General features: G+C 39.6%; 2 protein-coding genes across 9 annotated transcripts in view; one reads left to right on the forward strand and one right to left on the reverse strand.

The window, feature by feature from the left end:
- Positions 1-1571: 1571 nt before the first annotated feature.
- LOC101940866 (cytochrome c oxidase assembly protein COX11, mitochondrial) lies at positions 1572-6197 on the reverse strand. Of its 2 annotated transcripts, none has more exons than XM_005282794.5 (4): positions 5744-6197; positions 4310-4465; positions 2501-2626; positions 1572-1930 (listed from the first exon to the last, which is right to left on the reverse strand). In XM_005282794.5, exons 1-4 carry the CDS (start codon positions 6131-6133, stop codon positions 1748-1750), a joined length of 855 nt encoding a protein of 284 aa, XP_005282851.3. In that variant the 5' UTR covers positions 6134-6197; the 3' UTR covers positions 1572-1747. The 2 variants fall into 2 exon arrangements, with proteins under 2 accessions (XP_005282851.3, XP_065419593.1); XM_065563521.1 differs by having other exon boundaries at positions 5792-6195.
- The window catches only part of STXBP4 (syntaxin binding protein 4), a 128488-nt gene continuing 117561 nt past the window's right edge, over positions 6156-17082 (forward strand). For 2 of the 7 annotated variants that reach the window (XM_005282796.5, XM_065563514.1), the window contains exons 1-2: positions 6156-6290; positions 9376-9449. In XM_005282796.5, the coding sequence (XP_005282853.2) occupies positions 9415-9449 (35 nt within the window). In that variant the 5' untranslated portion in view covers positions 6156-6290; positions 9376-9414. Of the gene's footprint in view, positions 6291-7438; positions 7526-7680; positions 7716-8853; positions 8880-9333; positions 9450-17082 lie in introns of those variants that run through there. The other 5 variants (XM_008167541.4, XM_065563515.1, XM_065563513.1 and 2 more) reach the window with 5 other exon arrangements.

Here is a 17082-nt window from a genome sequence, read left to right on the forward strand (position 1 = left end):
AGAACAATGCAACACTCAGCATAAAACTATTATAATATTTTTAATCAGTCTAGTTCAGATTTCACATTGTGTTATTACAAAAGATACACTGGATGCCAGTAAATACACAGTACAATAATGTTCTTTGGAAGTCTCTTTTAAAACAAGAATTTTTAAAACAACCAATAATTTGGATATACGTAAAAGATGCACAAAAAATAGAGACAGGGGAACAACAAGAGCTCCTCTGCATAGCACTGTTCTTAAATCACATACAAATGTAATTTGCAGAGACCTAAACGATAGCAATTAGATATTTTGTCATGATTTCTAATGTGCCCCTCATGGTGATGTCTGTACTCTGAACTACTACTTTTGGTATTACTTTTATCACAGCCCATGCACTAACACGAGGGTAGGAAGGAGGGTCTAAGGGGAAAAGGATACGAGAGGAGGATTTGAGACCCGAGTTCAATTTGTGTGTGAGCTTGGGCATATCACTTCTTCCACCCTTTGCCTCGGTTCCCCCATACATAAAATGGGGATAACTGCCTATGTCACAGGGCTCTTGTGAGAATAAAATCCATTAATGATTGTGGAAAGCCATATTAATACCTAGATAGAAGGGCAGGTAGGGAAGAACCATTCTGATATAATATTGTACTTCCGGACAGCTTTTTAGATAAGCTACATCACTTTCTTTGAGAGTCTTCTGTAAACACTTTTGCTACTTTCTTTGGGGCTGAGGTAGAAACCAGCAATGCAAAACATTAAGCTCTGGTTCAAAACTGCCATAATGTCACCATAAAAAATAACCCATTAAGATCTTCTATACCATCTTTCATTCAAAGATATCTAAGTACTTCACAAATCAGCCTAATTCTCCTATAAGATATTCATGTAGAAATTATTTTCATCTACCACCAAAATGCAGTCACGTCTGAGGTGAAACAGCTCTTTATCAGTACACAACACTGTACTGCTGCTTACCAAAATTGAACACCAAAATAGAAATACCTGTCTAACAAATAGCTCAAGTTTTTTTTTTTTTTTGAAAAATAACCACAAGTAGTCAGGACCTCTGTTGTGCATGACATCCAACACACAGTACTTCTAGCAGCAGTGACCACTGGTCTATGTCAGACTATTAATTCAGTACAATCTTAAAAGGGAGAGTCCTAATGAATCATCAACTTTTCCTGTACCACGTAAGTATTCTTTAGTGACCCAGACTGATTTTGTTTCCTCTCATGAGGTCTCAAGATTAGGTAGAATATTTGCTGGTAAGGGGTATTCCTTTTCACCTAAAATACAGGATCAATGAAAGTTGTCTTTTTTCTGAAGTACTGTAAGCTCTTAATCATTTTCAGGTATTAACAGTTTTCTTATCTGGTTTCCATCAACAGAGGAGATTATTAACGCCATACCCTCAGAGATTTAATGGAGAAATCTCTTCCTATCAATTGAATGTAAAGCTAAATCTGATAATTGTTTTGAAGATTTCCATTTGCACTTAGCTACAAAGATTTCCCTTTTCCTGCGTGTTCAGACACATCATTGGTCCTTGTATGGAAAGTAGAATAAAATCACACTTTAAGAGCATATCTGCCATGGTTTAATAATTTAAAATACAAATTCATATTTTACAGTAGTTCCATGTGGTGTTTCATATCATCCTTGTGTCTTTCGAAAAATATGTTTTACAAAGCTGACATCATTTGGCTGCCAGGTACCAAAGAAACTACTCATTTGTTGTACAGATAGTATATTATTGATAACCTGGGAGTGGCAATTTGTGTCCTTCTTTTGCTTCAAAAAAAGTGTAAGAAAGAGTGATCAGATCAACATTGGCCATTCTTGGGTCTTCAGCAAATTCAGGATCTATGAAGAAAAATACAGGCATGTCCACTTCCTCTTGGGGATTAAGCCGCTGTTCTTCAAAACAAAAGCACTGTACATGGTGGAAAGTGGGAACAGTTACAGAACAAATATGTACACACTGCATGTTAAAAACAGCCTTTAAGTGTTCTGTTTTTTCTAGTGCTCCTACTTTGATAAATTTAAATGTCTAATGGAATGAGATCTCTGATTGTGATGGGATAGCAGGTTCTCTCTTTTACATTGTTTAACAGAGATATGGTCCATGACACAAACTTCTCCCCTATTTGTAATTCATAGATTATCTTCCCTCTCTGGTGAATGAATACTAAGTGGTAATTACAGCAACTGCTTAAATTGAAAAGTTAAATTAGGAAAGTATTTAATAGTTTTGAAGTGAACAATCAATACCCTATGACTATTCAACCCACAAGGGACTATGAGATCGTTAGTGGTCCATCTCCTACACTCCGGGAGCCACTCTAATGGGACTTTTAGAACTCGCCTCCTATGATTTAGCCTAGGCTAAATAGATGAATTGATGCATGCCCATTTGGAAAAGAATAATGTCTGAAATACTGAATTTTTCAGTTTGCCAGTCTAGATTGCCTCACGCGCCTTGGAGTTTACACACTTCACCTACTTGTATTTTATTGAAATACTGTCCTGCTTCAAATGGAACCACGTTATATGTAGAGATTCCAATTATTGGTTTGTGTGTAGAATTCTTTGCTTTGTAAAATGCCAGTGCAGTCTCTCCTGGTACAACCTGTTTAAAAAAAAAAAAAAAATACAATTATTGTATTTAATTTAAGTTCATTACTCCACTCTCACAAAGTTCTGTAGGACTTACGTTGTTAAATTTATTCCAGTGATCATTTTTTTTTAGCTGCCTTAAAGGCAGATTCACTGCAAGTTATCTATTTCCTATATTTCCAACATTAGTGAATCTGGAAAAGGGATTGTACATTAAAAACAGTATTGAGAACTAGCTTTAATATCCACACACAAAATTAATCATAATATGGATACATTTTGGATCTTATCCTACAAGATATTGGACTTCCAGGGTATATCTACACAGCCCATGTGTAGACTGTGGTTTGAAGTTGTGGCTTTGGATGGAGCTTGAGCTCTGAAGCCTTTTTCTTTTTTTTTTGGGGGGGTGGGGGGGGGCAGGGGGCGAGAGCCTAGACTAAAGCCCATGCTGAAACTTTAAAGTGCCATCTATACAACATGCTGGGACGCTTGCTGATGGGAGCTATGTAGACATACTCCCATTGACTTCAGTAGTTTAGCACCTTTTTGGAGGCTTATGACACCATACAAAATTGGGTCTTTGTAGATGTCAGATTAATACACTTTGGTATATAAAGTCCAATAGCACTGTTGAAAAAAATATCAAAACACTAATGTCAATAATAGAGGGTCCTGTGGCACCTTTGAGACTAACAGAAGTACCGGAGCATAAGCTTTCGTGGGTAAGAACCTCACTTCTTCAGATGCAAGTCTTGCATCTGAAGAAGTGAGGTTCTTACCCACGAAAGCTTATGCTCCCAGTACTTCTGTTAGTCTCAAAGGTGCCACAGGACCCTCTGTTGCTTTTTACAGATTCAGACTAACACGGCTACCCCTCTGATACTTAATGTCAATAATGAATTCAAACAAACTGATCAAGGAACATGACTGACCGCAGAAGAGCCCGTGTTGGTAACCAGCTTTAAACAGTAGCAATATTATTAAAGGTGTAAAAAAAATCAAGACAGAAATAATCATGCAAGAATACCGACAAGAAGAGCAAGTGCCATACTTGACCTAAGCTCTAGTGCTGTAATTTACAATGCGGAGGTGGACTGCTTTGCCCTGCCTGCGTGAGCCCTGCAGACTTCAATGCCCACCTGCATTGTAAATTGCAAGACTAGGGCCCCAACTTGCGATTTTGCCCTTGTTTGCAGCCCATGCAACTTTTATGAACCTTTTCTAAAACTTTCTAAGAAACTAATCTACAAACCAATGTGTATAGCAGCAACCAAGGCAAATATTTGATAAGTAAAAATATTTCAATCATTTGATTTTGCCCCTTAAATTGAAATCAAAAACCTACAATTATTTTTAAAGTTATGCAAATCCCTTCGACAGTATCCTTTGAATCTGTCATTAACATTTATGAATTCAAATGAAAGTAGCTTCAATAATATTATTTGAATGAGTGCTGAAAAATAAGACTCCCATCCTGTAAATACTTTAGCCCATGAATAGACCTAGGTATAGCCTTGATCCCCAAAAGGCTCATACCCATGTTTAAATCTTTTCAAGATCAGAGCTAATGTATGTATTAGAAGCTAACATAGAACAAGTTTTAAATAGTTAAGATTTGAAGCCTCAATTTTTCAGTTTTGTAAGTGTTTTTTGTAGCTTTGATAATAATTGTTGGATGTATAAAGTTTCTTACGTATATTTCTGTTTGCTGAGGTCTAAAATTCCAATGTAGACTTGCATGCACATCAGCATTGAAAGTGACCTTAATGATGCGATCTTTAACAGGTTCCATGGTCTCAATCTGGTCTGAATCATGGCCTGCTACTGCTGACCCACCTAGTCCAGTAGCCTTTAGAAAAAGAAAAGTTGTAGTTAGCAGTATTAAAATTGAAAACTTGATGTTTACTTTTTGGTACCTGAAATACCAATTTCAACCTCTGTAGAAAGAAGATTAAAGGTAACACTACCACCTTAAGAGCTAGTCAATTTCAGGAAGAATTGAAAGTAGTGTCAAGTATTACTCTTCCCTAGGAGTCCCCTGACCAAATCTATTTCTTTTTCATTGATTTTTTTTTCTTTTCCCCTTTACGAAAGGTTCCAGACTGTAGTGGGGAAAGTGAAAATTACTATACACACAGTAAACAAACTGAAGCAAAAGGGAACAAGTAATTTTGTTACACTGCCCTTTTGAAACAACAAATAATAATAAAATAAAAAAAAAACACAGGCAAGTGCATAACAGGGTCTTAGCCATTAACTAGGCTCCTAGGTGCTATGGTAATGCAATCAATAAACAGTAAGTGGATGGCACTGATTTAAAATATATGGGGCAGAGGGCTGCAGCAATTAGAGGGAAGTGAGAACCCTGTGCCCCGGTAGAGCCTGATATTTAGGGTACATCTATGCTTACGGCAGGGGAAAGAGTATGTACACTGTATGCCCACCTAGCATAGGTATACATAACAGTGTGGACCAGGGGTTCTCAAACTGGGGGTCAGGACCCCTCAGGGGGTCACAAGGTTGTTACATTGGGGGTCACGAGCTATCAACCTCCACCCCAAACCCTGCTTGGGTCACGAGCTATCAACCTCCACCCCAAACCCTGCTTTGCCTCCAGCATTTATAAGGGTGTTAAATATATAAAAAAGTTTTTAATTTATAAAGGGGGGGGGTCGCACTCAGAGACTTGCTATGTGAAAGGGGTCACCAGTAAAAAAATTTGAGAGCCACTGGTGTAGACAGAGTCAAGGTTCAGGTGGGGAGAGTGCCCTACCCACCTGAACCCTAGGCTATACTGCGCTCTACATGCCCAAGAAATGCCCACCACATCCACGCTGGTATTCTTAGCAGTCAAGCGTCCGGTTGCTAGAGCTTTCCCTGGCGCCAGACCCAGCAGGGACAGGAGTGGGCACAGGCTGCCTGGATAGGGACACCGCCTTAAGCCTAGATTGTAGCCTTAGCATAACGGGGGAGAGGGAAGGGGGGCAACATCTCTGCGGCAGCCCTAAACCTCCCGGAGTTCTGGCCCGGCCGGTGGGGGAGTTCTTGGCGGCGGGGCAGGGGGAGGGGCCTGGCCCGGCCGGTGGGGGAGTCCTTGGGGGGCGGGGGTCCCTGTCCCGGCCCTGACCTGGCAGTAGAGGCGGTAGAGCGGCACGGCCGCGTAGGACATGCCCACCATGCCCACGGCCGCGGCGGCGATGTAGGTCAGGACGGTCCTGTTCCTGCGTCTCCACTCCTGCTCCTGGCCCCGCGTGAAAGGGTTGGGGCGCGCCACCCCTCGCGCCTGCTGGAGCCCAGGCCAGGCCTGGCGGCGGGGGGCGCTGCCCGGCCCGCGGGGGGCCCATTGGCTGTGCGGGGCCCCGGTCCGAGGGCACCGGCCGCAGGACGAGCCCCCCCAGGCCAGGGGCTCCCCAGCGGCTGGGGCCCAGACACGGAGCAGGCGGGGGGCCGATCCGGCAGCCACGCACGGCAGCCGAAGGACCCCGAGGCACCTCCAGCCCCGCCCGCACAGCCCCATCCTCCCCTGTCACGTGCTGACCCGGGTCTGTCGGGCAAGGCGGCACTTCACACACGTGATTCGCTATTCTCGCGAGACTCGGCGCTCAGGTGGCTGCGCCGCAGGGACCGGGCAGTCTCCAGACTCGGTGGCGCACAGTCTACGGCGGCCGCAGGGGGTAAGTTCGCGTTCTCGTTGCCCTGACCCCGCCCCCTCCCGGCCAGGAGCTGCGGGGAGTTCAGTCGGCTGGCACGTGTGGCACAGCGGGGTTTCTCTGTCACTTTCATCAGGGCTTTGCCCTGACACCACACCCATCTCCTGGGAGGAAAGGGGCATGGTGCTCCCAGGGGCGGGGGCAGCGCCCTCAGTGGGGACATGGCAGGGGCGGGGGGTGCCCTCAACGGGGGCATGGCAGGGGCGGGGAGAGCGCTCCCAGTGGGGGCCTAGCAGAGGCGGGGGGTGCCCTCAATGGGGACATGGCAAGGGCGGGGGGAGCGCTCCCAATGGGGGCCTGGCAGGGGCGGGGGGGTTCCCTAAATGGGGGCATGGCAGGGGCAGGGGGAGCGCTCCCAGTGGGGGCATGGCAGGGGGGGGAGTGCCCTCAATGGGGGCAGGTCAGGGGCATGGGGAGCGCTGCCATTGGGGACATGGCAGAGCAGGGGGGGGTGCTCCCAATGGGGGATGGGGCAGTGAGGGTGCTGCCAATGGTGACAACTCAGAGTTGGCAAGAGCACTCCCAGTGAGGACATGGCAGAGGGAATGGGAGCGCTCTGAATGGGGCTGGCCCAGGGGCAGCGGGAACGCTCTGAATGGGAACATTGCAGTGGGAGTGCTCTCTCAGTGGGGCTGCCCCAGGGAAGGGGAGCACGCTGTTTCTCCCAAAGGTCTGATCTTGCGGGAGTGTCACCCCACAAAACCCTTACACCCACAGGGTTGTACCCAGCAAAAATGGTTTTTCTCTGCAGGGTCATCCAGTGAAGCACTGTGAGCATTCCCCAGGCTTCCAGGGTGTCCCAGGCTCCCAGCACAGGGAAGGCTCATGGCTGTTTCTCTGTCAAAGGACCTTTTGCTGCAGGGACATTTCTCGGGGGCTACATACCATTATACTGTTGTAGGGAAGTTCCTGTGGCCTGCAGTGCTTCTGGGGCCGTGCAGAACCTCACCATAGCCTCGTGTCGGACTGTTTGCATTGGACCAAGCAAGCAGCCTGCCGTGGATTGCCACGCTATGTTTTTAGGAAGTCTTGATGCAACACAGACTTCAACGTTATAACATGGCACGATGGTGCTTGGTTGCAATGTTTCACTGTAGTGCCTTGGTTTTTTGGCCAAGTCCATCCTATTGCATCACAATACTTTCCTGCAGCACACTGGTGTTTTCAGGCAGTGCCCTTCTGTGAAGTCGTGCATAACAGTAAGTTGATGAAGTTCAGAGTCGTTGTAGTGGCATCTTCATACAGAGTGATGGATGTAATGATGTAATTCCATTTATTTGAACAAATGGTTGCAAATGGCGTGGCCTGGGACGCAAGCCAAATTTTTGAACACCACATCCCTACTCTGTGTCCTGACCTGATGACTTTTTGCAGTGGGATCAAGTTTGGGTCAGTGGGTTATATTTTGCTGCATTGTCACCCCATTGTGTATTGCTTTGACTATATTTTGATAGAAAATATTGACAAGTTATGTAACATGCCAATGTGATGTTAACAGTAACGATTTCACGACAATCAAGTTCACACAAATTCGCAAAGGTAGCTAATCCTAACTATACTGGCCCTACACACTATAGGTGACAATAGCATTATCTAGAGAAGATGAATGAATAGTGACACCTTGAGCAAAAATTCCTGGGGAAGCTTAGTCTCTCTTTTAAAAATTTAATATAAATATTTTTATTTACTTTTTTACAAACATATACTTATGGACAGAAAGAACAAATTGGACTGTATCTTTAAAAAGAAACTTTATACATCCAACAATTGATGGAAAATTTGAAAGTGGTGCAAAGTGTTTGCCATTATTTAGGATGTGTATGGGGGAATTGGAAGTATCAAACCCTAACATTGGGGGCAGCTATGCTACAATCATTATATTAGTTGATGGGTTTGAAAGAATACCAATACTTTTCACTTTTATGTAGAATTTCATCCAAGGAACTCAGACTTTTGCAAATTTTATTAGGCTAAACTTCAGGACACCTCTTGTGAATGTAGGTACTTATCTCTACTGATTGGTAAATGATGCATGGAGAAGTCAAGTTATTACTCATGCATTGGTTTTCTGAGAATTAGTTTTTGTTTAGATTTTCAAAAGGCTTCAGAGTTGCAGAACAAGCTCTACCTGATTTTGGTTTTGTAATGACTTGGATTTTTCTGATTTATGAGTTCCTTTTTTTACATCGCTTTAAGTCAAAACCCACACAACTGAAACATTAAGCTTTGCGTCCTATAGTTGGGCTGCATTTTCAGACTGAGTGGCACATCTTGTTTTCAGGTGCTGCTCTAGAGGATGACAAACAACTGCACCAAATGTGGCAGCTAATGAATTTGCTGCCTTCTAAAATGAGGTATACCAGCCCATCCTTGTAACACACTAGTTGCACGAGTCATTGAATGACTCTTGTTACAATCAGCCAAAAGGGGTGAAAACAATAATTATAATTCTCCTTGTTAACAAAAGGGGAAGAGATATTAAAAGCAAGGGAGGCTGAAGTAAGTCATGTTCACTTGAAACCAACATGTTTGAACTAGACGTTAAATGAACCGGTAGGATATTTTCAAACCAGTAATGTTCCAGCAGTTTATCAGATGACTATAACCTAAATACATTCAGGAATGTTTCTCATGGACTTACAGTTTTGGTGAGGCTATTATAGGAGTGACCCTTTTGCATAGTTTCATTAATAATATTTAATTGCACAGAAGGTTTAAATCACAAGGGGTCTAAATCTGTGTAAATCTTCAATGTAAATCTGGAGGAGCTCCATTTATGCCAATGGAGTTACTCTGGATTTATAGTGGTACAACAAAGAACTGAGCTGAGGATGTTAGGCTTTTGGTACTTTGCTCCTCAGCAGTCAATTCATGAACCAGTTATGCCCAGAAGTGATCTCTTCCCACTTATCTTCAGGCAAACAGTCTTTAAAAAATTGGTACAGTATGAGAATTTAAAAATAAACATGTCTGCAAGTTTCTAAAAGTGGTTTTTCCTTTTTTACAGCAATCTTTAATCTCGGTTGTGGGTCTGTCATTTATCTTTCAGAATCTTCTATTCCAAACATTTAACAATTAATCTAAGAAGATGGCCTCTACAGAGTCCCTAAATTTACATAAAAGGTAAGTTTAGTTTTGTTTGTTTTTTATTTTAACAAGAATGTAGTAAACCCGGGGTTACTGGATCAAGTTCTCATTGTTAGCATTGGTGGTGATGGTGTGTTGTTTCAGTAAGTTCTTAAAGGTAAACACAGTCCAAAGCAGGTTCTTACAAATGTAAATATTTTAATTTTGTTAATTTCTTGTTCACAATGGCTGTAGAGATTGAAGGCCTCTGCCTTTCCATTGAAAAAGCGTCCCCAGATCGCCACACAATCCTGCCTCATCTCTGCCTCAGAGCAGCGACCCCTAAGGGTTGGAGAATAATTCAGTCATCAAGTCCATTCATTCCTCAATCTCCCTACTGAGACTGCCTTAAGGTTGCAAAATAGTACCGACTGTGGTTATTTTTTTATAATGTAGACACATGTTCACTTGGTACTAGATGGAGACCACCAAACTCCAAATAAAAACAGCTTTTAAATCTTTCAGTCATTTAACCTACACTGGTTGCAAACCGATGCCCTTGAGATGAAAAGCTGCATATATTATAATTATAACTAATATTCCCTTGAAAACTTCCTTGTTGTAGAATATCATACTATAAGTTTACTGAAGATTTGTCTTGAGCTTCTCTTAGGAATGAGCCAGCTACAATAAGGTCATGCCAAATATGGAGTTTATATGTTATAACACACTACTTCTCTGCATAATAACGTTTGCATTTGTCTTGTATTTTTCATGCAAAAATCTCAGTGTTCTAGAAACATTAATTAATTAGCTTCCTAACAACTCTGTGTCAGAAGTAAGTGCTATATTAATTTTACAAGTGGTTATAGTTAAGAGCCTTAAATCAACTGTTACTGAACCTTTGTTATTTAAATCAACTTCTTACTGAACCAATGGAACCTTTCCATGATTAGCTCAAAATAAATAGCATTCAGGAATCCTAACCCCCAGATCCTTCTCAAACCACTAGATAACCATGCCAAGCATGTCAGCAAAAATGATAATTTAAAACATACACAAACAGTTTGTGCAGAATTGTATCATGACTGTTTTGCTCATGCACAACTTGCTGGGTTCTGCTCTCAGTATTGGCAAACTAACTTATCATATTCACAAATTTGTAATGATACTGGCAAAAGATAAGCAAATTAATAGCCATCTTAATTTCAGTTGCAGTGGAAACTGAAAGAAGAAAACAGTATATTTACCAGATGGAAAAGTACAAAATCAATAAAGAAATAAATTGTCTTCATGTTTCTTACAAACAATTGAAAATTAAAAACAAATGTCCTATGCAGCACTCGGCTGTATCCTTTTAAACTTAGCTAAATATTCTTCATAGTTAGCTGCGTTGTCACTGATACCAGATCATGATTCTTCAGCAAGCTTGATTATTATTTTTTTGAACAGTGGGTGTGTACATGAAAAACATGCACACAATTGCATTCCTCCTTTGGGTGTGCTGTGCAAGGATGATGGTCGTGCATGACTGGTCATTTGTAGACATAATTTACCCAGTTTCTCTGTGCAAACACAGGCACATGCAGATTAGGCACAATCTTTGTGTGTGAAGCTGCACAATTTGCCAATATGTTTAGATAATATGATGATATATCAGTAATGCACATATTCAGGTGCTAATTGAGATTTACAGGAAGTTTAAACACTACATTCCTTGTGTTTAAAATAGCTGTGTACAAGGGAATAAAAAAAAACCAATGAACATTAACAACGAGGAGTCCGGTGGCACCTTAAAGTCTAACAGATTTGTGTTAGATAATCTGTTAGTCTTTAAAATGCCATCGGACTCCTCGTTGTTTTTGTGGATACAGACTAACACGGCTACCCCTCTGATATTTGGTACAATTCATGTTGTTGCACTTTGTTGCTTGTGCCTATTTTCTTATATTTTTTCTAGATTAAACAAGTGCCATTTAATGGAAAATATATTTTAATCTTTCCAATGACATATTCCACAATTTTTTAAAAATTAATTACTATTTTATGATAGACTGGATGCAAGTATTTTTCCATATTATATAACAAAGCATTCACCTGGCTAAGGGCCATAACATCTTAATGAATTTTCACCCTTTAAGGTTTTTAACCTGAAAGGTTACTGTTATATAATTGACTTTTGTAGGATTTTTTTTTCACGATTTAATTTATCATTGACTTTTTTTTATGAAATCATTCCATGATTCTTGCTACCAAGGATTACAGGATTATTTAGCAGACGATAAATTACCTGAATATTTCTAACCTCAGTTACTAACTGTTAATAAAATATAATTCTAGAAAAGTCATCACATAATGATACCATCATTATACTTTATATCTGTTCAAAGAAGAATCTTAATCTCTTTGTCTAACATGTTGTGTGTTCTTATCTATACATACTGGAATAACAGGAAACATCTATTGAAATGTCATTTTCCTCAGTATTATCATCACTTTATGCATTATTTGTTTGGCGGTAGTGCCCAATTATATGCTAGGTTATTTCCAGACATACAACAAGGAATGTCATGCCCCAGAGGAGTTTGTCTGAAAGAGAGATGCAGACAGGTAGAGAGAGGTTGGGCAAGGGAAGCAACAAAAGAGATTTTGTGTGTGAATCAAAAAGATTCACTAAAGGTGGCAAAAGGGGGACTTAAACATGGAGACGGTCAAGCCTTACAAATGAGTTCAGGGAGGCTGAACAATGTGGAAGTGCTAACTGGAAGAAGGTATGAATGTAATTGTTTGAGAGACTGACAAAAAGATGGACACGGGTGGGTTCAAGTTGATTGAGGAAGATAAGTAGGGAACTGTAATGTATTTAATAAACTAAGAATGCTTAAAAGATATACCGGTAAATATTTTCTGATGGAGTTTTTATAGCATGAACCAACTTTTCTGATTTTTAGAAAAGACCTTTCTCAGCTTTTTAAAATTAATTTCCACAGAAAAAATCTCAAGGTAGAATTCCTCCTATCTGGTTATATATTGCAAGGAAATCTCTTATCGATGGTTAAGAAAAATAAACATCCATTTGTGATTTGATTTGATTTTTTTTATGAGTACATAAAGCCTTGAATGACATTTTTACTGGTTAAATAGAAAACATGACCCTAAATAACAACAAAGCCTTGTCTATACAAGGGATATTTTTTGCAGAAAATTCCCATTGTTGATACGACTGATTCAACTCCATTGGTTTTAGTAACATTGGGAGCTTTGCTGTAGAAAGCACCATGTCAATTAGATATGGTCTGACCAAGGTTACATGACATGATGCTTAAAACACTAACGGCCTGTCTACTGCAAAGCTCCTAATGTTGCTAACACTGACGGAGCTAAACTGGAATAAGTAAGTCTATACACTGCCAAATCCAGGTCACTGAACTTATGGGAGTAGTCCCATTGACCCCAGTGGAACTCCTCACATGGGAGTCAGGAGATCTGGGTTCTGTTTCAGCTCTGCCAGTGATCTGCTGTGTAATCTTGGGCAAGTCACTTTACCTCTCTGAACCCTTATCTCTATTCCCATAATCTCTTCAAGTCAGGGACTGTTTCTTTATATGTGCTTGTACACAGTGCAGTGCTTGCAGTGAAATTTTTTTTTAAAAGCCTTACCTGATAAAGATGAAATATCAGCCGAATGGGTGCACTACAACTTTAAGAAGAAGCACTCTCTGGCATGTGCTCCCATTTCCAGGATAGCCCCGGAACCCTGCGGTGCAGTTCCAGACATTGGCAGATGCTGTCTTGTCACAGTGCTGTTCCCTGCTTGAGAGGAGATTCATTTGCTGTTGAAACAAAGCTCTCAGAGGTGGGAAAAACACAGAGAAACTGATGTCAAGTATCTGGGGGTATCCGAGTTAGTCTGTATCTACAAAAACAACAAGGAGTCTGGTGGCACCTTAAAGACTAACAGATTTATTTGGGCATAAGCTTTCGTGGGTAAAAACCTCACTTACCCACAAAAGCTTATGCCCAAAGTGAGGTTTTTACCCACGAAAGCTTATGCCCAAATAAATCTGTTAGTCTTTAAGGTGCCACCAGACTCGTTTTTACAGAGAAACTGAGCATTTCATTTTACAAAGAAACGGAAGACAGGCGAATTGAGCTCTTTAGTCAAGTATTTTTTTTTTTTTAGGGAAAGGAAGGGTGATGCAAATTTACATACTCATTTCCTACCTCCACAAGAAACATTTGTGAAATGTTAAAATGGTATGCTATAATATTTTGCCAGAATATTAGAAGTTGAATATCTTAAAAATAATACACGTCTAGCTCTAGATTAGAGAGTATGCCTGATTGCTGACAGGTCTTCTGTTAGACTAAGGAGAACAGCTCTACAGGTTTCCTTCTAGCCCCTTCCCCTCCTTGTAATCCAGATGAGGCTACTAACATAGTACATTCCTTCAAGCATGCTTGCTGTAGGCCCATTAGATTTTATCTAGAGTGGACAGACACTCAAAATCTATTTGGCTTTAGTAATTTGTTAAAAGAACTATCTCAAGAAAATTGTTGGACAGCTTCTGGGAACCCTTTGCATGGTTTTATGAAAGCTCCCCACCTCACTGTTACTTTGTTCTGTAAGTTGAGATGTATTCTGACTATTCTCTGGGGATCTAAATCAGAGACCACCTATCAATTTGTCTGTTGCTTTAAGAAAACAAAGTAAAAAGCAGGATTACTAAAATGAATTGAAGAGAAAGAGAGGAATATTGGAAAGAGTGTTTATGAGATAGTTTTGAAATGTGACTTAAAAAGGAATTTTATTTTCTGCTTACCTGATCACAGGAAAAAATGTAAGAACAACAGGAAAATCTTCCTCACATTTTGTTATCAATTTTCCATAAAAAGAGCATACATTAAAAATATTATCTACAGCATTTATTTTGGTCTGTATAAAAAGAATACATTGTCAAAGTAATAATCCTGGTTCTGCATTAATCCTTGTCTGCTGTGGGTGAAAACACTAGTGGTTTTGTTTTGTTTTGTAACTTGGCTTTAAGTCACTGCCATGACCGAGAGTGCACAATAGTTAGTGTAATGAAAACTTCTGATGGTCTATTTCTTTCATGGGTGACTTATCTGTCTGTCTGTTGCTTAGTTGGCTTTCTTTTTGTGTGTGTAATCCAATCTATTAGGAAGATTGCTTTAAAAAGATCAAAGAGAGGGAGTTAGCTGTGTATTGTACTTGACCCTATCTGGAGGATCACAGGGGGTAAATTCTAGGATGTGTAAAAAAAGATGTATCTTATCAGTGACCTGTCTGCTGCCAGATGGGCATGCAGTATCATCATATCATATATTTGAGACTAATGCAAGTAATTTTTATCACATTTGCATTTTATGAGACTTGAAGGTTGCTACAAATCCATATCCCGTACAGGGAAAAAAAGTAAACATTGCTTTGATAGGTGAATTAGCCCATGTGACGCACAGGATTTCAGAGGAGATTAAATAGAAAGAGACACCCATCTCAGTCTCTGTCTGTTGAGATTTTTTTAGTTGGTAACAGAAATTGTCCTGCATGTAATTGTTGTCCTACTGAATTGGAAATATTGAGTGTCTTTTGGATGCTTTTGTTCTTCTTTTCACTGGTGTCTTGAAGAATGTCCCTGCTTTCACTGATGGATGAAGATGAACCAGAGCGTTTTGATAGGCTCTCTCTCTTGTACTGGTATGCCAAATCATTAGGTTTTAATAGCATTTTTATAGTGTATGAACTAACAAAAGTGCAGTAAGGGTATTTTAAAAGCTGTGACTCTTTTTGGTTTTGTTTTGGTACACTAGAATATCAAGCTTTTAAACCCCCTAAAATATTGTAAGTAACAACACAACAGAACAAAGTACTCAAGGGTTAGTTTTATTAGCCATTATTAGGATCTCATCCCAATATTAGCTCTCAGAATCTGTTCTGGCACTAAATATTTTACTTGGATTGTGAGGTTTTAATGGGTTTTTTTCGTTTCTTCTGAGAAATTTCAGCGTCACTCAATTATACATATAGCACAGATGTTCTGTATTCTCACCTGGGTATTATTTGGTGTCAAGATTCTCTATTTTTATGTGCTTGTTCTCAGTATGTAAAACTATTTAATAGTATTTCTGACAAGATTTTGTAGGAGTAAAGAGAATGATATATCAAATATTGTTTGGTTTATATTAATGATCAGATTTCATCTATTTTTTTTCTTCTGCAAAGTACACTAAAATGTGTTGTTAGTTATTTTTATTACTGCTACTGGTTACTCTTAGCACAGTTCAGGAACTGTTTTTCTTTTCCATATCATTTTACTATTATTGGGCAGGGCACTAACATTTTTAGATGTTAAATAATCTTGGTTAATTGATTATTCCGATGACATGAAAAATACTGGGGGCAAGAATTTCAAAAGCATCTTAAGGCCAGATTCTCAGCTGGTGTGACTAATCATAGATCCGTTCTCTTCAGTAGAGTTATGACAATTTACACAAGTTAAGGATCTGGCCATAAGTGATGCTGAAAGTCATATTGAAAGTCAGTAAGTCTTGTACTTCTAGGTCACTTGAGAACTTTTGAAAATCTTAGATTTTTTGAGTCACAAAGTCATTTTAAAATTCATGCATTGCTGAGACTCTTGTGGTATGTTAATTGCAAAGTTTGTGTTCAGAATTGGCAATCAATTAAATATCATATTAAAATGACAGCCATAATTAATACTCTACAAAGTAATTCATCCAATCTGATTTGTAATTATTGTATTTTGAATTGCCAGCAGTTTTTTTTTTCAGAATTTTATGAGCAATCATTTCCATTCCAACCTTCCCCCATATTTTACCTACCTCAGGGCGACTTAATAAGTTTAGTATTTGTGTCCATTGTGTTACCATGGTTTCAGTACCACATACCCACAGAATAGTTTGGGTAATTTTTAGTGAAAGTAGTACAGAAACAATTTAATTCCCTAATGTTAATTCATACTTTGTGCTGTTCTTGAATCTCAGTCTTACATAATATAGATTTGCAGATGGCATTATATATATATAATTTTAGTGACATCTTATTCTCCTCCCTGCAGAGGGTTGTTTCTTATCCTCGTGTATATTCTTTTCACTGCAGCAGCATCTTCTTGAAGAACATATAACTCTTTTGAAAAGAAGTTTCCAGTATTCAGTTTGCTGTTAGATATTTAAAAGATTATTTTTATTGGAAGTGTCCCATACCGAAGTTAGATTATTCTTTATTATTTTATAGTGCTGCAATGTGTGTCTTACACTGTTTCCTTTCAATACTGAAAAGTTAGCCTAAATTCCAATCCTGTAAATCCTTATGGAAACAAAATTCCCTTGCATAGGAACTTCAGGATTGAACTCCAAAGTTTGTTCTTGCATTTTTATATGCGAATATTTAAAAAATTATTATTGTGGTGAAATTGACTTTAATAATATTCCAGGCTTCTTCTTGTTAATTAAGTTATTTATAAACCAAAGACCTGTTTATTGACATAACCAGATCCACCACCTTTCAGCCTATGTTTGGATTAGCATTAAAAGATCAGGAGAAAGTAAATGTTCTTTATGGCTATTCTAGCGTATTGGAAGCAATTACTTAGAACAAGTTGAGCTCAGATATTTATTCCTTTTTCTTTATTTTTTAGTAAATAAAATA

This window comes from Chrysemys picta, chromosome 12 (genome assembly GCF_011386835.1).
Source record: "Chrysemys picta bellii isolate R12L10 chromosome 12, ASM1138683v2, whole genome shotgun sequence".
NCBI lineage: Eukaryota > Metazoa > Chordata > Testudines > Emydidae > Chrysemys > Chrysemys picta.